This window comes from Schistocerca nitens, chromosome 10, assembly GCF_023898315.1.
Source record: "Schistocerca nitens isolate TAMUIC-IGC-003100 chromosome 10, iqSchNite1.1, whole genome shotgun sequence".
NCBI classification, from domain to species: Eukaryota; Metazoa; Arthropoda; class Insecta; order Orthoptera; family Acrididae; genus Schistocerca; species Schistocerca nitens.
Window position 1 is genome coordinate 69,296,042 of NC_064623.1, and position 22,940 is coordinate 69,318,981.

The 22,940-nt window shown below is 46.7% G+C and overlaps 1 protein-coding gene across 1 annotated transcript; it reads left to right on the plus strand.

Moving 5' to 3' along the window:
* Positions 1–746: 746 nt before the first annotated feature.
* Positions 747–21,188, plus strand: LOC126209878 (uncharacterized). The gene is made up of 5 exons (XM_049939002.1): positions 747–767; positions 13,868–14,008; positions 14,072–14,129; positions 15,796–16,118; positions 19,917–21,188. The coding sequence occupies exons 1-5, from the start codon at positions 747–749 to the stop codon at positions 20,544–20,546; spliced, it is 1,173 nt and encodes a 390-aa protein (XP_049794959.1). The 3' UTR covers positions 20,547–21,188.
* The last annotated feature ends 1,752 nt before the right edge of the window (positions 21,189–22,940 follow it).

Consider the following 22,940-nt stretch of genomic DNA (forward strand, 5'->3'; position numbering starts at 1 on the left):
GCAACATTCTAAAGGATAATTATTCAAGTTGAGTAGGCGCGGCTCTCAGCCATTCTGCCAAGTCAATAACAATCTTAAACTTCGTATAGAAATTTCATTAGCGAATCCTATCCTTGAGAGGTAACTTCGCATTCCGAAAAGAACCTGGAAATAACGTGTTAATTTTTGCAAAAAAAAAAAAATAAATAATAATTATCGTTAGTTACATGTTTTTATTACACTAACTAGCACTACTTCAGTACCCAAGTATCCCACTAGTTACGTAAGAAATTTTGTGAATTTTTGTGTCATTTCCTTACAGCGGACGACTCCATAAGATATTTATTGCTGAAAGTTTTTCGGGCATTTCTCTTTAGAACGTTAGGAGCGTCTGTCTAACATCTGTAGTAGTGTGGGGGTGGAAATTGCATCTTGCAGGAGCCACAGGGTAAAGGGTACATCTCAGATTAATCCGGTGCTCAGAATAACAGAATAACCGATCAGCCCCTCACCTCAGAACAGTTGTGGCCACAATCAGTGTTTACGCATTATTAGTCTGTTAGTCCTTAGCGACTGATTATCTGACGGTGTATTGTCACACGAGAAAGTGTGACCAACGTGCGAATGGAAGCGGCAGTGGAGTGCCCGGCTGAAGGGTGTGTGACAGGGAGTTCAGCCGGCTGCTAGGTGCCCACTGTTATGATCGGCGCTGCGTCGCCCACTTTCTCCAGGGCTAAGCATTCCAGTTCCAGGGCTGGGCGAGCGAGATGGCCGCCCCGAGAGGAGAGGTGAGCAGAGGAGAATGTGATCTGGAAGCGGTGGGCGTCCCGGCGCGCGGCGCTGACCTAGACACGCGGCGCGGTGAGAGCCGGAGAGAGAAGGGCGGCCGCACCGCCCCCCTCTCTCTATAAAAGCGTCGGCCGGCCGGCACGCCGCATCACACGCCGCTCTCAGCTCCCCACAGACACAGCACCGCAGCCGCAGCCCGCGAGACATGCAGCTACTTCTGGTGAGTCCCGCCGGCGCCTCGGAGCTAGCGAGCGGCAAAAACCGGCCGGTCGAAACCGACACCGGTGTTTCAGCTCTGAATCTACACCTACATCCATACTCCGCAAGCCACATCACGGTGTGTGGCGGAGGCTACCTTGAGTACCTCTATCGGTTCTCCCTTCTATTCCAGTCTCGTATTGTTCGTGGAAAGATTGTCGGTATGCCTCTGTGTGGGCTCTAATCTCTCTGATTTTATCCTCATGGTCTCTTCGCGAGATATACGTAGGAGGGAGCAATATTTACTGCTTGACTCCTCGGTGAAGGTATGTTCTCGAAACTTCAACAAAAGCCCGTACCGAGCTACTGAGCGTCTCTCCTGCAGAGCCTTCCACTGGAGTTTATCTATCATCTCCGTAAAGCTTTCGCGATTACTAAATGATCCTGTAACGAAGCTCGCTGCTCTCCGTTCGATCTTCTCTTCTATCAACCCTATATGGTACAGATCCCATACTGCTGAGCAGTATTCAAGCAGTGGGCGAACAAGCGTACTGTAACCTACTTCCTTTGTTTTCGGACTGCATTTCCTTAGGATTCTTCCAATGAATCTCAGTCTGGCATCTGCTTTACCGACGATTAATTTTATACGGTCATTCCATTTTAAATCACTCCTAATGCGTACTCCCAGATAATTTATGGAATTAACTGCTTCCAGTTGCTGACCTGCTATATTGTAGCTAAATGATAAAGCATCTTTCCTTCTATGTATTCGCAGCACATTACACTTGTCTACATTGAGATTCAATTGCCATTCCCAGCACCATGCGTCAATTCGTTGCAGATCCTCCTGCATTTCAGTACAATTTTCCATCGTTACAACCTCTCGATATACCACAGCATCATCCGCAAAAAGCCTCAGTGAACTTCCGATGTTATCCACAGGGTCATTTATGTATATTGTGAATAGCAACGGTCCTACGACACTCCCCTGCGGCACACCTGAAATCACTCTTACTTCGGAAGACTTCTCTCCATTGACAATGATATGCTGCGTTCTGTTATCTAGCTACTCTTCAATCCAATCACACAATTGTCTGATAGTCCATATGCTCTTACTTTGTTCATTAAACGACTGTGGGGAACTGTATCGAACACCTTGCGGAAGTCAAGAAACAGGGCATCTACTTGGGAACCCCTGTCTATGGCCCTCTGAGTCTTGTGAACGAATAGCGCGAGCTGGGTTTCACACGATCGTCTTTTTCGAAACCCATAACCGGTAACTGTCGGTACTTGTTCGATCTCAGTTACGACAGGTGCTTTTTTATTATTTTTACTAACAAATCGATAAAAAAACCGGAATATCAATAACCTGTTGCACTAGTGCTAAAATTTTTAGTTTTTAAATAAACCATTTTTAAAGAAAGGAATAGTTTTTAAATGTGAAATTTCCATTGCTTTGAAATATTGCGTTATTATAGAATGAGGGGAAAACGATCAGTGCTATTTCCATGCGGCTTTTCGCCGATGATGCTGTAGTATACAGAGAAGTTGCAGCATTAGAAAATTGCAGCGAAATGCAGGAAGACGTGCAGCGGATAGGCACTTCGTGCAGGGAGTGGCAAATGACCCTCAATATAGACAAATGTAATGTATCGCGAATACATAGAAAGAATGATCCTTTATTGTACGATTATATGATAGCGGAACAAACACTGGTAGCAGTTACGTGTCTAAAATATCTGGGAGTGTGCGTACGGAACGATTTGAAGTGGAATGATCGTATAAAATTAATTGTTGGTAAGGCGGGTACCAGGTTGATATTCATTGGGAGAGTCCTCAGAAAATATAGTCCATCAACAAAGGAGGTGGCTTACAAAACACTCGTTCGACCTATACTTCGGTATTGCTCATCAGTGTGGGATCCGTACCAGGTCGGGTTGACAGAGGAGATAGAGAAGATCCAAAGAAGAGCGGCGCGTTTCGTCACAGGGTTATTTGGTAAGCGTGATAGCGTTACGGAGATGTTTAGCAAACTCAAGTGGCAGACTCTGCAAGAGAGGCGCTCTGCATCGCGGTGTAGCTTGCTCGCCAGGTTTCGAGAGGGTGCGTTTCTGGATGATGTATCGAATATATTGCTTCCCCCTACTTATACCTCCCGAGGAGATCACGAATGTAAAATTAGAGAGATTCGAGCGCGCACGGAGGCTTTCAGACAGTCGTTTTTCCCGCGAACCATACGCGACTGGAACAGGAAAGGGAGGTAATGACAGTGGCCTCGATTCCCGGCGGGGTCAGGGATTTTCTCTGCCTCGTGATGGCTGGGTGTTGTGTGCTGTCCTTAGGTTAGTTAGGTTTAAGTAGTTCTAAGTTCTAGGGGACTTATGACCACAGCAGTTGAGTCCCATAGTGCTCAGAGCCATTTGACAGTGGCCCGTAAAGTGCCCTCCGCCACACAGCGTTGGGTGGCTTGCGGAGTATAAATGTAGATGTAGATTTTGCAGAATGGAAATTAATAACTGGCTAAGTGACAAAAAGCACAACAAGAATAGTGGAATGTAGTCGAGTTAAATGCTGAGGCAATTAGATTAGGAGTTTTGCTACTGGGGCAGTAAAATAACAGATGATGGCCGAAGTAGAGAGGATATAAAATGTAGACTGGCAACGGCAAGAAAAGTATTTCCGGAGAAAAATTTTGTAAACATCGAACATAGATTTTAAGTGTTAGGAACTCCATTCTGAAAGTATTTTTTTTTTAATTCTTTATTCAATCCAATAATGTCATATATCATAACCCACCACCTTATACATTAGTGGGTCTTAATATCTACAATACACTTCAATGATGTTAGCAGCATTTTTACTTTTTAATCCTAGTTTTAGTCTACTTACATGCTACAGGAAATAATGCTACAGGAAATAATGAATTAGTTTCTTAATGGGTAAGTTCTACTTTCTACTCTTAACTAGCTATTCTAAAGGCTACTTCCTGCAGCGTCACAGGCGTGCCAGTTGTTGTATAAACCCACTATCTCTTGGCCGTGCCCACCGAGCTAATCCCAGTCGGCATGCCCCTGGCATCGGGCTGGCCCTTATAGTATCGCTGCAGCTACTGTTTGGGCATGTTCTTTCTACTATCTACTAAGAAACTAACTAACTACTAGGTCGCTATCTGTGTGCAATTGTCAAATTCGGGTGTGAAAGTATTTGCATGAAGAGCAGCCATGTATGCAAGTGAAACATGGACGATAAGCAGTTTACACAAGAAGAGAATAGAAGCTTTCGAAACATAACGCCGATCATGCAACTAATGATGAGGTACTAAAGAGAATTAGAGGGACAAGGAATTTGTGGCAACACTTGACCAAAAGAAGGGATCGGTTGATAGGTCACATTCTGAGACGTCATTGGATCACCAATTTAGTATTGCAGGGAAGTGTAGGTAGTACAAATCGTAGAAATGAAGACAGTAAGCAGATTCACAAAGACGTGGGTTATGGTTCAAATGGCTCTGAGCACTATGGGGCTTAACTTCTGAGGTCATCAGTTCCCTATAACTTAGAACTACTAAAACCTAACTAACCTAAGGACATCACACACATCCATGCCCGAGGCAGGATTCGAACCTGCGACCGTAGCGGTCGCGCGGTTTCAGACTGTAGCGCCTAGAACCGCTCGGCCACTCCGGCCGGCGACGTGGGTTACAGTAGTTATACGGAGACGATGCTCGCACAGTATAGAGTAGCATCAAACCTGTGTTCGGACTGAAGACCACAACAACAATTGCCAAAAAAATGTTTTTTGAGTTAGACGCGAAAAACCAAGACAAGTGCTGTTGACGACAGCCTGACAAGCGTGCTAAGGCGCTAAGAGCACTTCCAGTAGCGCATATAAGGCCCCAGAGACAGCTTGAGTGGTATGTGCCGGCCCACTGATGATGTTAAAGCGGACTAAGTGCCACACAGCTTTGTAATTGTTTACAGCGTCTGACAGGGATTTTGCCCAGACAGAAAAACGAAAGAGGCTGGAAGAATGTCGGAGTGTCAAGTACCTAAGGACTTTGTAAAACTTTTGGAGAATGCGACACCTAACAATCCATTTGTGGTTACTGTGCTCCAGCCTGAGGAATTTTTTACTTAAAAAAACATGCGATACACGTATTAACACAATGAAGATAAATATTTCCAGATGTGGTTGGGTAGGCCCTAGCCAAGCATTTCGTTTCAACCTACACGTCGGCGAGAAAACGAGTGCTCTGAAGATTCGTTCTGAAATTCCAACTTTAAGCAGAGCTAGAAATTCTGAGAGAAGAATAAAATTTAGGATCGGGAACGGAGATCGTTTTGCAGATTGCTTAGCTACCGGGAACGCCTGGTCTCCGGCACATCAGTATCAGGCTACTCGCTCGGGTTGTTCGATAAGGTGTTCCACACTTCTAAACAGCTTGAGCGAAGAAACGGCTCCGTATTCTCGTGTACCCTGCTGGGTTAATGCACTACTTGTTGTTGCGCAATCTCCCGTGGTCATTCTAACCTACATCTACATATACTAATGTCGTGTGACTAGGCCTCCCGTCGGGTAGACTGTTCGCCCCGGGCGAGTCTTTCGTTTTGAAGCCACTTCGGCGACTTACGCGTCGATGGGAATGAAATGATGATGATTATCACATCATAGCTCCCAGTCCCTGAGCAGAGAAAATTCTCCGACCCATTCGGGAATCGAACCCGGGCCCTTAGGATTAACATTCTGTCGCACTGACCACTCAGCTACCGGGGGCGGACTTACATATACTGCACAGCAGCACTCTTCAACCTTTTTTGCTCAAGAGCCAACATTGGCACATTGGCATCGTAGGGCGACAACTCGGGCGCTTAAGCCTTATGAGGCAGGGTGGGAAGAGAGGGGGTGGTAAAGTGGCCGGTCAAAACGAAACGTTCTCACCAAACCATGGAACCACAGTTACTGATAGAAGCTCACCACTGACACATTTTGAATCTATATATCACAAGCTATCATACCAATGTATTTTAGTGAAGAAGTTAATTATGTATAAGACCTACAGGAATTTTCTATGGCTTACACAGCGACCAATTTTCTGTACCTAAGCAGATAATGTGGCCAGCGCCATCGCAACAGGACCCCGTGTTTTCTTGTATTCGGCGCACATATTCTACACATGGCCAAGCCTTAGTATCTGAAATAACACTAAGCGGCTCCAGAAGACCTTCCTTAATCAGACTTCCGTAATAGCCCTCATATAAAACGACAAAGACGAAATAATGTACGATGACTTATTTAAAATTATCCCAAAGGGATATAATGGCGGACGATAGGTTTGTATATAAAAGGGGTTTAGGAGTCAGTTTCATCTGTTGTATTACAAGACAAGTTTTTTATTTTTTTAAGTAAATAACTCTTATATCGGTAAAAACCACCTTGGACACTTTTCCCGATGAATAGCGTCGCCAGTTTTCCCGATCGGACCCCATGTCTGCGTTAGTAATTCACAGAAGATATTATCAAATTGAAGGAATTAACAAGGAACCACAATTGTGGGTCATGAGACGTTGTTTAAAAATTGATATTGAAGTAAAGTATATACAAGTAAGGAAACAAGGTTATATCTATATCGTAAGTGACTTATCTAATGTCCGACGACTCAAAATCCAAAAAGCTTTTACTGAAAAACAACGGAGCAAGCTTCCTTTGTCAATCACACTGACAACAATGGCGATCTATGTTAGAACTATTCTCACCAGTTCTCGGCATGCAGCAGTGGTCTTCACTTTTCCCCCCGTGGCCACTTTACCACACCTTCCCCTACCGATTTCATTAGTAATTGATAACCTACTTGCATTACTACGGTATATTAATTGCTAACAGAAATTGTAGTATGAGACACGATCACAGATGTTTACTAAATCTAATTTTTCTTTTACTCATTGCATTGTAATGCAACAGCCTTAAGTTGATTTCATATTACTTGCTACAAGCATGTAGTGCCCAACCACATTTGAAGATGACCGTCTCTATAGTGCGCATCTACGAGTCCACGCTACTTCCGCAGTTGATCGGTGCCAGTTGCACACGCTCGTGAGGCGTTAGCACTGGAAGACAGACAGCAAAATATCCCCCCCTCTCACTTATGTTAACCCCGCAGTGGCCGCATTACTTACCACTGTCTGAAATAAGTAATGAGATTGCGATCAAATTTCGAAGTGTTGCAGACGTTGGCAACTTGCTTTAAATCTTGAGGAACTCAAATTCATCAAACGAGAATGACAACTATATCGATCAGTAGCAACTGGATTCGGTCAATTCATACGAATCCTGCGATGATGGTTTGATAAGTACGGTAAAAAAGCAAGAAAAAAGTCTGTTTCGTAAACAACTCACCTTAATTCTCCACATAATCTCCTTTGAGGCATATACAATTGGTCTGCGATCCTCCAGCTTTTTCATCCCGTAGAAAAAATGGGTCCTGTCGAACTCTGCAATATACTTGTTCCTTTAACTATCACTTCTCAATTTGATGCAATTTTCTTCCCAGCAAGTCAAGGCTTGAAGTTAGGGAACAGGAGAAAGTCACTTGGGGCTGTCTGGGGAAGAGGGTGGATGAGGAACCAATTCAAAGCCCACATCATGCATTTTCGCTATTGTTATCGCTGACGTGTGGGATGATGCATAATATTGGTGAAACAGCCCTTTTTTGCGCGCCTAACGTATTGTTTTCGCAAGTTTCAAACGATCCAGCACGGAAGCGTAGTAGTATACAACTATGGTTCTGCCGTTTTCCAAGTAAGCTATGAGGATCATTCCTTGTGACTATCACCTTACAAGCTGACAAAATGGCCTTCGGTGTACCTTCATCAGCCTTTGTCCATTGTTTTGACTGCCGTTTTGACTCTGGTATGTAATAATACATCCAGGTTTCATCAACAGCCACAAATCGAAGCAAAACATTTTGCGGATGGCAATTAAACGTCACCAGACATTGTGCTGAAATGTTGTGGTAGACTGTGAAAAATCACGGCACCCACTTCGCACACACCATCTTTATAGCCGTTTCTCAGTGCAGCTCATTATGCACTCGATCAGTTTAGATGCCTACATTCTCAGAAATCTCACGTATTTTTATTCGGTCGTCTTTCATTACCATGTCATGGATTTTGTTAATGGTTTCCTTTGCGTGACCTCAACGCCCTTTATCTTCGGTGCTTGTCCGACCACGTTTGAATTCATTAATCCAAAAATGAGTGGTCTCCATTGATGGTGCAGAGTCCGCGTGAACTTCATCCAATTCTATTTCGATTTCTGCGGCGCTCCAAAGTTTCAAATGAAAAATTTTAACAGCAGCATGAAAATCGGTTTCTTCACTTTCATTTGCAGTCGACACACTGACCAATTCAGATCCCTGTCAACAATGGACTTTACGCTGCGTATTGTTGAAACTCCTTATGCGATCCTTGGAATAATCACGCTTACGAACCATGAAGGTGTAACACAAATGTTCTGTTCTTTCATGGAAATTTACTAGATTTATCAAATCACTTTCGTAGAAATCCGAAAAAATCGTTACTCCATTTAGCACCTGAGATGGGCATGTCAGCAACTGCTCACAGATATATACACCTTAAGGTTAGGTTAGGTTAGTGTTTAACGTCCCGTCGACAACGAGGTCATTAGAGACGGAGCGCAAGCTCGGGTTAGGGAAGGATTGGGAAGGAAATCGGCCGTGCCCTTTCAAAGGAACCATCCCGGCATTTGCCTGAAACGATTTAGGGAAATCACGGAAAACCTAAATCAGGATGGCTGGAGACGGGATTGTATACACCTTAAGCAAAGTAAGAGTAGGACACCGACTGACCAATTCAAATACTATTGCTTGACGTCAATACTGCAACTGGCGATTTCAGTTTGTTCATGGTGGAGAGATTGAGGTCCGAACTACTCTTTTTTCCTGATGAAACTTGACTGCATTTACTGAGGTACTTGAAGTCGCAGGACAATCAATAATGAATTTCCGCATCTCGATCATTACATCATCTAGATGGAAAAAAATTGTTGTCCATTAATGAGAATTCGAGACTCTCTGTTAATACGAAAGCACTGCTGCGGCAGTTCTAAGCCGAGCCCTTCTCCGACTCAGGGAGACGGAATGTTGCCGGCACGCAGCAGCTGCTACCGCGCCGCTTTCGCGGATGGACTGGCCTTGGCAGTGACCGTAGCCACGAGCCGTTGTCAGGCTCCGAGAAGGGCGTCATCCACTTCACGAGGAGGCGCGCTGCCAGCTGACCGCGAAACGCTGCGAGAATTGATAGCACCCACTTGTCCTGGTTAATAGCTGCTGATGTCCAGTACGGCGTAAGATGTCAAAGGGCAGTCGCTACCATAAGAAAGTGGTGGTGACTTCAATGCATGGAAGGAACACGAACCTACGACTTCGTAATTGCTCTAGGTATAACACTGGCATTTCGTAAGGGTACTACAAAATAAGAATGTACTGATGACTTCAGTGCGTGCGAGGAACAGCAACCGTGCCTCAGTGACCCGTGATATTCTCTAAGGCAGACGTTGGTATTGCCTGGGAGAATGCCACAGATTAACATTAGTGACTTCAATGCAAGCAAAGAACAGTAACCACATTTTAGTTACCTCGGAAATGGCCTAGGACAGACGCTGGTAATGGTTAAGAATAATACCAAACCACGAAAGCGATCGGTGGTACATATAGCTTTCAGAGCTAATAACGACATAATAGCATGAACCAATCAAATGTTCAAATGTGTGTGAAATCTTATGGGACTTAACTGCTAAGGTCATCAGTCCCTAAGCTTACACACTGCTTAACCTAAATTATCCTAAGGACAAACACACACACCCATGCCGGCCGAAGTGGCCGTGCGGTTAAAGGCGCTGCAGTCTGGAACCGCAAGACCGCTACGGTCGCAGGTTCGAATCCTGCCTCGGGCATGGATGTTTGTGATGTCCTTAGGTTAGTTAGGTTTAACTAGTTCTAAGTTCTAGGGGACTAATGACCTCAGCAGTTCCATAGTGCTCAGAGCCATTTTTGAACACACACCCATGCCTGAGGGAGGACTCGAATCTCCGCCGGGACCAGCCGCACAATCCTTGACTGCAGCGCCCTAGACAGCTCGGCTAATCCCTCGCGGCTGTGCACCAATCCATCTCATACCATTACAGTGTTAGCCAGGGAGAGTAGGAACTTCTGTACCTGCGGTTTGACTCGAGGAGGAGATGCTGGGGACCGAGGAGATGGTATTTCCCTTTACTTGGCCCGAAAACGAGTGCCTCTTGAAAGGTGGCATTAGCGAGCGGAGATGCGGTTGCGACTTTCCCCGTCAGCCGGCTGCAGCGTGTGCAGCAAAGCCGGAACGGAACGGAAGGCGTCTGATGTTGCCTGCGGGCCGGATACGACTTTCGCTCAGCCCAGCGGAACCGGTCGCACACGTGACGGGCGGAGATGTCGCGTCTGCGCCAGGTGGCCCACACGTGCGCGTCCACGCGGGCTTTCTCCCGTGTCGCTGGGCTGGTCGCCCACAATGTAGAAACGCAGCGCTGCGCGCTCCCAGCTGTCACTGGAGGCGCGACACGTCAAGCAGATGACCCACCGTGCTGCTGCCAGAACGGTTGTCCTTTAGACTGACAAAGAGTGGCGTCACGTCCACGACTATTCCACAAGCCGCCCCATGGTGTGTGGCGGAGGGTATATTGTGTCCCTCTGTCACTTTGCCACTTTCCTGTCCCGTTCTTGAATGATGCGCGGGATGAAAGACTATTACTAAACCTCCCTGCGAACTCGCATCACTCTAATCTTACCTTTGTGATTTTTTCGCGAAATATACGTGGGTACGAAGCAACATATATATGTGGGATTGCACGCTCTCGGAATTTTGACAGTAAACCACATTGTGGTGCACCACGCCTCTGTTGCAGAGTCTGCCACTGGAGTTTGGCGGATCTCCGTGACACTTTCACGCTTACTAATTTGTGACGGAAAGTGCTGCTCTTCTGGGGACCTTCTGTATTTCGTCCATCAATCATCCAGACTCAGAACGCTACTCAAGTACTGATCGAACGAGATTGTAAGCTACTTCTTTTGTGTATGGGCTACACTTCTTGAGGAGGCTTTCAGTAATCTCAGTCTGGCGTGCGCCTCCCCTACGATTAGTTTTATGTTGTCGTTCCACTGTAAATCGTTCCATACGTATACTGTCACGGCCTTGCCGCAGTGGTAACACCGGTTCCCGCCAGGTCACCGAACTTGGATGGTCTCCCCAGTGCTGTTGGCAAGCAGTGTGCACTCAGCCCTTGTGAGGCAAACCGAGGAGCTACTTGACTGAGAAATAGCGGCTCCGGTCTCGTAAAGTGACATACGGCCGGGAGAGCTGCGTGCTGACCACATGCCCCTCCGCATCCGCATGCAGTGACGCCTGTGGATTGAGGATGACATGGCGGCCGGTCGGTACCGTTGGACCTTCCAAGGCCTGTTCGGACGGAGTTTGGTTTGGTTAGAGTATTATACTGTCAGTTATTTAATGGATGTTATTCCATCCAGTGACATCATACATCGCAAGTGTTACCTCATGATCGTACCCTATTTTGCGCACTTCCAGAACAATATGCGGGATGCTGTGAATAAACATAAAAGACAGTTTCCTCTATGTAGGTCTACACAGGGTGAACGAGGGGGTTTTAGATTCCATGTTCTCTAGACATTTTTTTCGTTTCATTGCGTGCTACCACCTCTGAAAGTTTGGAAAGTAGGAGACGAGGTACTGGCAGAAGTAAAGCTGTGAGGACGGGGCGTGAGTCGTGCTTGGGTAGCTCGGATGGTAGAGCACTTGCCCGCGAAAGGCAAAGGTCGCGAGTTCGAGTCTCGGTCCGGCACACAGTTTTAATCTGCCAGGAAGTTTCTGAAAGTTAGTCGGTGGAGTTCTGGTTGACCCTGTACATGTACTCGGATAACTACTGTACGACGCAGGACGGAGTGCACTTCGCACCAGTACTCATCATTCCGTCTCTCCTGGCATTCTCGTATGAACCGGAACGAAAGATACTACTAGACAGCACAGGGCGAGACAGTGTCTTTACAAACCGTTAAAGTTTTCAGTTCCCCTATTAACTCAAATGTTCAAATGTGTGTCAATTCCTAAGGGACCAAAGCGCTGAGGTCATCAGTCCCTTTAGCCGAGCGGTCTCAGGCGCTACAGTCATGGACTGTGCGGTTGATCCCGGCGGAGGTTCGAGTCCTCCCTCGTTTGTGTTTGTCCTTAGGATAATTTAGGTTAAGTAGTGTGTAAGCTTAGGGACTGATGACCTTAGCAGTTAAGTCCCATAAGATTTCACATACATTTTTTTTTCATCGGTCCCTAGACTTACACGCTACTGGAACTAACTTATGCTATAGTTCAATTCTTTTATCTTGGCGGCTGGCGCATGGCCGCCCAGACGCGGGAGATTGCTGCGTTGCCAGATGCACGCGCCAACAGAAGCAGCACCATAGTATAGTATAGTATAGTTCGCAAACTTAGGTTTAGGGGAGACGGCGCAGTTTATGAAGTAAAGCCACCACGGCCGCATTAACCCTTTCGCTGCTACAGAGACGTGCTCCCCGCATTCCGCACTGTGCGCGATTTTATCGTCACTGCACTGCTCGCCTGTGCAGACGCATGGTGTTCCGACTGCTTTCACACTCTCCTGTAGCAAGGAATCGGAGTGTTACAGTGAGCCTGTCTTCTGCAGATGTAGCAGTTCTTAAGTGAATATTGTGCTTTGTGATATGAGGGTACACTTCATTGAGCACATGAAGAAATGTATGCTCATCCATTCTTAAGTAATTGATCTTGACTTCCTCCACTACAAGCTCACGTAACAAGTTTTGTTGAATGCTTTTATCGTGTCGTCGTAAAACCCACGGCTTCACCCAGGTATGTTTCGTTTTTTTCCTCCGCTTCTCTTCCGCATATGCACACAGTGCAATTGTGGTACATGCAACTGATGCGGTTAATAACAAGTTGTTGTTGTCAGCCATCTTGAACTTTGACGAAAAATATGATGACAGTGTAATACCCCTTCTAGCGCTACGTCAAAGATCTTTGTCAAATATATTTGACGGAATATTTGATCACATCTTTCATCAAATCTTTGACAAAGAAATTTGATAGTGTAATACCGGCCTTAGCAGCCAAAAACCTTAACCATTAGGCTGACGCAGCTCGTCATTCAACAGAATTCCTGGAGGACTTTAGAGAGTTTCGCAAAATACCGACAAACACTGTTGGTATGACTATGAATTACTCACGTTTCGTCGAAGTACAATAGTAAATAAGCAATTACTGCTGTTCTTTATTGCGAAAAAGCTGTTAGTGAGAATGAATTTCCTTGCTATCGCCTGAATTAGGAGTCTTATTGCTTGTTTTGTTTAATACATTAATAGAATATGAAGCAATTGGTATAAAGAATGCTTTTTCCAAACTTTCTTTCATAGAAAGTCTGCTACCAAGACATTGCTTTTGTTCAATTACTTCATTTATGACTGAACGTTTCTAAAAATGAAGACACTCGTCCGTGCTCTGCACTGCAGTCGAGCTCTGGCAACGTCGTTCTCTGTTCGTTGGCTGACTGTGTTTTGTGACGTCAGATGCTCAGAACCAACCCAAACTCGGCCGCCGTCGTAAATGACGCGCACTTTAACAACAGCACACACACCCATTCCCGAGGGAGGACTCGAACCTCCGGCGGGAGGGGCCGCACCCCTATTAACTCCTACTCGTACTCGCCGCTGGTTTCGTCTCTCCTTGCGTCTCGACAGTAGTGGTCTTCACGTCCGAGTTTGCAGACAACCACCTGCCACAGTGACACTCTGCTGCTCCTTCGGCAGGTGACCCTGGCGCTGTGCTCGGCCGCCTCGTGGGCGGAGGAGGCGGCGGCGCCCAAGGAGAAGCGCACCACCGCCTCGTCGCTCGGCTACGGGGGCGGCCAGCCGCTGTTCGTGTCGAGCGCCTCACAGGGCGGCGGCTACGCCGGGGGCGGCTACGGAGGCGGCTACGGGGGCGGCGCGGCGGCGGGGCCCGTCTTGCTGCAGGCGGCGGCGGCCGCGCCTCTGCCCGTGCACGGCGTCGGCTTGGCTGGCTTCGGCGGAGGTCAGTAGCCCCAACTACCAGCCTTCCTCACCACACCTTGTTTCACAACAGTTAATCAATGTCACAGCATTACCGAAATGTTTTTGCGACCCTGCTCATGAAGGTACATCTACTCTCATTTGAAGCAAGCTGCTGTTCGTCGTACCATATAGAAATTCTCTAAAAGCCCTCCCCAGTCACGCTACAGTCGCTCAATGATGACACTTCCCGCCACACCAGAGCGTTGTCAGCAGTCTCATTACTACACTACTGGCCATTAAAATTGCTACACCAAGAAGAAATGCAGTTGATAAACGGGTATTCATTGGACAAATATATTATACTAGAACTGACATGTGATTACATTTTCACGCAGTTTGGGTGCATAGATCCTGAGAAATCAGTACCCAAAATAACCACCTCTTGCCGTAATAACGGCCTGGGCATTGAGTCAGAGCTTGGATGGCGTGTACAGGCACAGCTGCCCATGCAGCTTCAACACGATACCACAGTTCATCAAGAGTAGTGACTGGCGTATTGTGACGAGCCAGTTGCTCGGCCACCATTGACCACACGTTTTCAATTAGTGAGAGATCTGGAGAATGTGCTGGACAGGGCAGCAGTCGGAACATTTTATGCATCCAGAAAGGCCCGTACAGGACCTGCACCATGCGATCGTGCATTATCCTGCTGAAATGTAGGGTTTCGCAGGGATCGAATGAAGGGTGGAGCCACGGGTCGTAACACATCTGAAATGTAATGTCCACAGTCCAAAGTGCCGTCATTGCGAACAAGAGGTGACCGAGACGTGTAACCAATGGCACCCCATACCATCAAGCCGGGTGATACGCCAGTATGGCGATGACGAATACACGCTTCCAATGTGCGTTCACCGCGATGTCGCCAAACACGGATGCCATCATCATGATGCTGTAAACAGAACTTGGATTCATCCGAAAAAATGACGTTTTGCCATTCGTGCACCCAGGTTCGTCGTCGGGTACACCATCGCAGGCGCTCCTGTCTGTGATGCAATGTCAAGGGTAACTGTCATGGTCTCCGAGCTCATAGTCCATGCTGCTGCAAATGTCGTCGAACTGTTGCTGCAGATGGTTGTTGTCTTGCAAATGTCCCCATCTGTTGACTCAGGGATCGAGACGTGGCTGCACAATCCGTTACAGCCACGCGGATGAGATGCCTGTCATCTCGACTGCTAGTGATACGAGGTCGTTGGGATCCAGCACGACGTTCCGTATTACCCTCCTGAACCCAGCATATTCTGCTAACAGTCATCGGATCTCGACCGACGCGAGCAGCAATGTCGCGATACGATAACCCGCAATCGCGATTAGCTACAATCCGACCTTTATCAAAGTCGGAAACGTGATGGTACGCATTTCTCCTCCTTACACGAGGCATCACAACAACGTTTCACCAGGCAACGCCCCCAAGTGTTGTTTGTGTATGAGAAATCGGTTGGAAACTTTCCTTGTGTCACCACGCTGTAGGTGTCGCAGCCGGCGCCAACCTTGTGTGAATGCTGTGAAAAGCTAATCATTTGCATATCACAGCATGTTCTTACTGTCGGTCAAATTTCGCGTCTGTAGCACGTCATCTTCGTGGTGTAGCAGTAGTGTATGTTGTAGCATTTTACGTGTTGACAGCGTGGCTTCCTGTTCGATTCCAGGTAGCGGGCTGGACCTGCAGGCGCTAGGAGGCGGCTACGGAGGCGGACTGCAGAGCATCGGGGGCGGCTACGGCCTGGGGCTGCACGGCTTCGGCGGCGGCTTCGGGGGCGGTCTGGGCGGCCTCCAACTGCAGGGTCTGGGAGGCGGACTCAGCCTAGGCTCCCTCGGCGGTGGATACGGGGGCGGCTACGGAGGCGGCTACGGAGGCGGCAGCGGCGGCGGACTTTCCCTGGCCTCGCTGAGCTCTGGTGGCCAGCTGAGCACCGTGGCGCTCCCCGGGGGCAGCGTGGGCGGCGGCGGCGGCTACGGCAGCGGCGCCAAGGTAAGCCGACACGTCGCGTGGCAGCGGGGTTAGTGTTCTGTGGCAAATCCCTCTCTCAGGAAACCATCTCGCGTCTAAACCTGTGCGGCGGTCTGGGATTCCAGCCGGCAGTCCTATTCTGTATCGTTCGGTTGCTCTGCCGATCGGCTCGGCAGATGAGCACGCCGAGTGGTGGGGTTACTGCAACCGAACCTCAGTGCAATTCTGTAGCCATTCGGTAGCGAGCCGGTGCGGCTCGCGAGGAACCGTGGTGGGCCCGTGCCATGTTGAGGTCCCTCCTCGTGGCAGCCAACCGCAGAGACTGCAGCTGCGGGCACGCTCACCCGACGACTGCACACCTAGCACGGCACACCTCAGTGCACACAGCGCCCCACACCCGAAGAGGCTAGCCAAGAAAACTACCAGACACGCTATTCCCATTCCAGAACGAAATTTTCACTGTGCAGAGGAGTGTGCATTCCTATGGAACTTCTTTGCAGATTAAAACTGTGTGCTGCACCGAGACTCGAACTCGGGACCTTTGCCTTTTGCGGGCAAGTGCTCTACTACTGAGCTACCCAAGCACGACTGACGACCCATCGTCACAGTCATACTTCCTCCAGTACCTCGTCTCCTACCTTCCAAACTTCACAGAAGCCCTCCTGCAAACCTTGTAAGACTAGCGCTCCTGGAAGAAAGGATATTGCGGAGACATGGCTTGGCCACAGCCTGGAGGATACTTCCAGAATGAAACTTTCACTCTGCAGTGGAGTGTGCGCTGATATGAAACTTCCTGGCACACAGTTTTAACCTGCCAGGAAGTTACACGCTGTTCCCATTATTGTTTTCGACTGCAGGTGCATTGAGAGGCCTCAAAATTTCGTCAGTGCACCTTTATGCCTTTGACTGACTCATGGCAGCTGAATCGTCAACCTCTGTGCCCTTTTGATCTGACCCATGTCCAAAGAAATTAAGAGTTGTCAAAGCTTAGAAGAAATAAAGATTGCATTTGATGACACATAAGAATAGTTTAGATGATTTAGTCATTTCAGGACTCGCTAAACAAAAGTACCTACAGATGCAAGGCGATGGCTGTAGCTCTTTGATGGGCTCTCATGTATAGTTACTCGACCAAATTATGGGCCACTTCCCTGTTCAGTCTGTACCTGGCCACAAACTTACTCTTGGGCATTTCAAAGGGGTTCGTCCCGTCCTGCAGATTAAAATCGCATGGCGCCGCATTTCCTTAGTCGTTTTTCCCTTCTTCTTCACAGTACCATGAGTACCATATCCGCTTCCATGATTCTCAGCTGAAATACAAGGATAATAATAGTTACGAACTCGAATTCCACTCAGATGCATCCTAGTGATTCTTCAATAAAATCTAAACATTAAATGGAAAAGTAATGATCATTCAATATTTCTAAGACGACACATTATCTCCATAATCAAAGTACACTAACTGAAGAAATGGTCTCACCGACACCTCACCTCCTCTCGGTACAGTAGACCAATAATCGGCAGGCAGACTGATTGTTAACAGACCTCAGCTGAGTAACGTACAGAATAGCAGCTTCGGCTACCGAGCCGAAAATGACGTCACTACCAAGGCTAAGCTACGGTACCGGTCGGTATGGATGATACAGAGTAGGGCTACTGGAAACTGTACAGTTAGTTTCTCTCCCTCCCAGCCGGGAGGGCAGTCCAGCCCATGATGGCTCGGTAGAGCAGGAAGGGTATGGACTGATGCGTGGTTCACGGACCACACTCTCGGTGTGTAGGGCCATCCTCCACTCCATCACACAGTGTCAGTTTGTGAACAAGTTTCAGGGCAAAGGCTGCTGTTGTAATTTGATCTAGCATAGTTCTTGGAACGATTGACTGGCAATTCATACAGTGCAACAGGTGTTCAGATACAGGTGTTAACATTATTAAAATATAAAACTGAATGAAAACTCCACTGTAGCTCTATTTATTGAAGACGATTAGAGACCAACACAACAGGTTCAACAACTTTTAAGTTGCATCTTTTGGTGTACATCTGTACGGAAAATGTTATGAATTAATGCTTTGGTAATGGGGAAATGAAGTTGTCTGAGATAAAGTACAGAGTGGATAGACTTAAACAAGAAGAAAACTAGGTATGGATCAGATACGCCCAACAAAGAATACGTATTTAACATATATGATTTCTAATTTCATACCAAAAGATGGTTACTTACAATGCTGTGTGATATTGTATACGGAGTAGTTACAGAATGCCTCAGAGTAACAGTTGGCGTGGTTGGGCAAAGTTCTCAGCCTTCCCCTATTGATGGAAACCATCATAAATGATGAGTTTGCAGTCTGAAAAACGAAGGAATAGAATTAGGAGTCAGAATTGATCCTTCCTTAAAAAACAGTGAAGCAGTAACCAAAATGAAAAGGAGATGAGTACAGTCCCCATGTAACGTGCAAAAACTGCCAAAAACGGGGCTGACCTGTGTTGAAATCATGAACAGTCGTCACTTTACCGATTAGAATACGTTCCTGTCGGCCTAAGTTAAGCAATAGACAGTGCCCCTCATAATATTATCCAGGAAGGTATTGGGTATTGGAGTGATTGAATAATAAAATGTTAGTTTTGAAAACTAATAAAATTAATGTATTGAAATATACTGAAAAATTATTTTTATTTTTTAAAATTTTTGGGGAACACTAATGATAGAAAGGAAGAAGCTTACGCCGACAGTGAAACTTACCGATAGCCGACATGCTTATGTGTGTTTGTCACCTACATAACAGTAACCGTAGCAGCTGTCAACGCAATCTACGAGGGTTCAGTTTGTTGTTCGAGCGTGTACTGTGGCTGCTGTTTAGGTACTGAGAGAGTTAAGGAAACTGAACTAACGCAGGCATCATGGAAGGTTAAGTGAAGCGAGTTGTTAGTGCTCTGCTGACGAATTGCGATCACATTGTTCACTCATCAGTCCCCTAGAACTTAGAACTACTTAAACCTAACTAACCTAAGGACATCACACACATCCATGCTCGTGGCAGGATTCGAACCTGCGACAGCAGCGGTCACGAGGTTCCAGACTGAAGCGCCTAGAACCGCACGGCCAGACGGGCCGGCTAAGCGAAGTGTGGGCTGATTTGAAATTTCCTAGCAGATTACAACTGTGTGCCATACCAAACATAGAACATTTGTCTTTTGTATTCAAATGATCTTTACTGAAGTATAAATCGGCAATAAACACAATTTTTGAAACCCACTTAAAATACATGTTATATAAAATGCGTCAAAATAACAGTTAAAAATACATGTTATATACAATGCGTCAAAATAACAGTTAACTTTTAGGGTCAATGTCGTCATGTAAATATGAGTCTCAGCTGTTAAATGTTCCATTGTGTTTACTGTCTCTGTGTGTTACATTTAGCTCATGACCATACATGAAATGTTGTGATACGCGGGCTTATCCTTGTATGTCATATTTCCGGCAGTACCTAGTCCTTGGCACATTGACAATAAGAAGTGTTCTCAACCATACCCTACAGGCTACATTTAAAGACTGCCATTTTCGTAAACAAAGCACAGTCTAGATGGCGTTTCACCCATTTTACAGATTTCGGTCAAATTAGTCCATCTTGTGGTCTAAAATATACCGACAACTGTTTCTGGTGACAACTACGCTTCTCCATATATTTTAGATGCGCTAATTAGGCTGAAATTTATGACACTATTTCAAAGCACGAACAGGATTAGAGCAGACACAGGTAGCCCTCCTTCTGGTTTTGCCTCGACTGACGATCTCCATCTCTTCTCTGCCCCTGCAGCAGGTGGGCCCCGTCACGTTCGGCATACACGGCGGAGGTTCGTCCGGCTCTGACGCGTCGTCGTCGGGCAGCAGCTACTCGCTGGGCAGCGCGGGGCTCTCCGCGGCTTCGCTGGGCAGCTACTCGCCGGCCTCGCAGTCTGGCAGCTACTCCTCGCCCTCCTCGGGCGGCTACTCCTCGGGCGGCTACTCCTCCGGCTCGGCGCCCAGCCTGTCCAGCTACAGTAGCCACCTGGGCCGCGGGCTGGCTGCCTACGGCGGTGGCAGCCCCTCCACCCTCGCCGCCTCCTCCTCCCCCTCGCAGACCTACGCCTCGCCCTCCTCCGGCAGTTACTCCTCCGGCGGCTACTCCTCGCCCTCCTCGGGCGGCTACTCCTCCGGCGGCTACTCCTCGGGCGGCTACTCCGGCAGCTACAGCTCGCCCTCTGCCTCCTACAGTTCGCCGCCCGCCGGCTACAGCCACGGCGGTTCCTCCTCGTCCGCTTCCTCATCGAGTGCGGCCGACTACCTGGGCAGCTACAGCTCGCCCGTCAGGAGCTACTCGTCTCGCCCCGCACGCTACTCGGACGGCGGCTACGACACCATCCGCTACAGCAGCCCCGATCCCGGCTTCAAGTATTCCACGCGGTGAAGTGACCGGGCGCCTCCCATCAACTCCGTACTTTCATCCCTTACTATCCATTTTCGCATCTACTCTCATGTCATTGAGCAATTCCATTCAGCCCTAGCATCGTGCAAATCCTCTTTAGTCGATACTGTGCCTTCTGCTCCACTGTTCGGTATCTTATTCTCCTGCACGTGTGTCCCAAAACTGATGTTCTTCTTTGGATAGAGAGACCATTCTCAGACTTGATCAGTTTACTACTCCACAGGGTAAATGATAGCCAAAGCCTGTCGGTATAACAAAAATGTCTCCTTCTGAATCCAGATCGTTCTAAAATAAGCTGCACAGGTTGTGCGTGTTCAGGTCATTTATGCTACGCACTACCTATCACTAAGAGTTGTACCATTCATGTCATGGTTTCTTACTTCACTTCCTTGTCGTCCCCGAATGCCCATTTTGTGTGTTGTTATACCTCAGGCTTCATTAAGGTCATTGCTTTTGGGCGCACACATAACATGCGTACAATTACTTGATGCCCTCGCTTTGCGATGCTTGTAAAGCTACCACATATTGTAAATAGCTCACTGCACCACTTGTTATTACATTGTTTTGTATTAAGTATTATTGTGATGTCTGTTGTTTTTTTTTTAATAAAAGTTAACACTTAAAGATGGTATTTAATTCACTTTCATCTCATTTGTACCATTCCCTACCATTAAAGTTTGAATTGCAACAGTAAAGCACACCTGAAAGTTAAGGAACTATCTGCCATATTTCGCTGATTTTTACTGGATCACTAATGCTGCGAGCCTAAATTCACAGACTATTGCAAAAGTATCAGGACGTATTAACTTGCTTGACGAACTATTTTAAATAGTTTAATGATACCTAAAGTTGCCATTTTTATCTTTATTTGTTGTGCCATAGCACTACTTCGTTCTAACATCATTATCAAGTAACTCTAAAAACAAACAAAAATTCATCGACAGCACATTATGCCATACACGTGTCTGCACTTGTGATTATTTAAGTACTGTCCATCGTTATTGTAATTATAAGTACCAGTGTCGTAGTTGCCACAAAAATTATATCACTACCACCACTGGTGCAACTGCAGATCACAATTCTATAAGATACCGTATATACCACTTACCACTGTACCCAACATAAATGTTATGGCTACTAGTGTGCATCTTCTACATACGTCTGGTGCATCGTCTTTGAATGTCTATGCATACTTCCTCATAATGTCTTTACTATAGCATTACCGTATTCCTGCACCCACATTAAACTTTGTACACCTATAACTTCTATGCTGATTGCTATGGCACGTATAATATACGTAATTTCAAAAAAAACTGTGATGTACACCTGTACTAAACGTGGTATTGATATCAACTGTATAAGAATTACGACACCTGCACTTGTAAACACAATGCTGTTGAACGGTTTTTAAATATACACAGGAGCAGACATTTGTATCCCATCCTCTCCCTCCAAATTTCAATAAACTCTAATTCGCTAATTACGAAATCCGTCATGATATACGCCCTCTTTCCAGTCCTAGTGAGAACACCACAGCTCACAGCATCATTCCCCCTCCCTCTTCCTCCTGGCTTTTAGTCGCTACCTGCCCCATCGTCATACTCGTCATTTCACGTGCATCATGACTATAATGATTCTCATACACCACCATTAGGCCAGCATCATCAACATTATCGTCGGTGATTGTATTTTTACTGTAATATGAAATCATCTATAAGGTTTAAAAAAAAACTCATCAGTATTGTCCACCAACGTGTTTTTCTAAAGCTTCTTTTACTGTCACCTGTTTTTATGTGTTATTGAAAAAGCAATAACGAAAAAAAACTTGCATTGCATAATGTGCCCTCGATGATCCTTTAAAAATTGTTATAAAGGTATTTGAGGATAGTCTAAGACCGACACAGTGCGACGATACAACGAATAAATAAGAAAATAACAGCTGTAGGTGGTTTCAGAACATTTAAGCGATTCATCGCAGCTGCAGATCCAGTCACAATGAAGATATTAGAAACCTCTAAAACTATGCTTGGGTGGTGTCAAGACTGGGGATCGAGGTAGCCGTGCGACTGGACCTTACGGTCAGTCCACCGACCTGGGAGCGATTATCGAGGAAACCTCGAACTTCAGTGAGGTGCACCGTCTTGCTGGTAGTTTCTCTTGAATAAATAATAAGAGAACGTGAGGCCAATCCTGAGCGGTCTATTCGGCATGTTGTTGGGCCCATCTGTACCGCGCTGCATGGTATCGTGGTTGCAAAGATGGACCTTGCTATGGACGTCGGGAGTGAAGTTGCGCATCATGCAGCCTATTGCGCACATTTTGAGTCGTAACACGACATCCTGTGGCTGCACGAAAAGCATTATGGTGGTGTTGCCG

What these genes read in the sequence shown, in the direction of transcription:
- LOC126209878 (XM_049939002.1), top strand. Translation starts at nt 747, where the DNA reads ATGGCCGCCCCGAGAGGAGAG. An exon ending in CCTCACAGGGCGGCGGCTAC is followed by an intron (nt 14,009 to 14,071) that starts GCCGGGGGCGGC and finishes GTCTTGCTGCAG; the next exon opens with GCGGCGGCGGCCGCGCCTCT. An exon ending in GCTACGGCAGCGGCGCCAAG is followed by an intron (nt 16,119 to 19,916) that starts GTAAGCCGACAC and finishes CTGCCCCTGCAG; the next exon opens with CAGGTGGGCCCCGTCACGTT.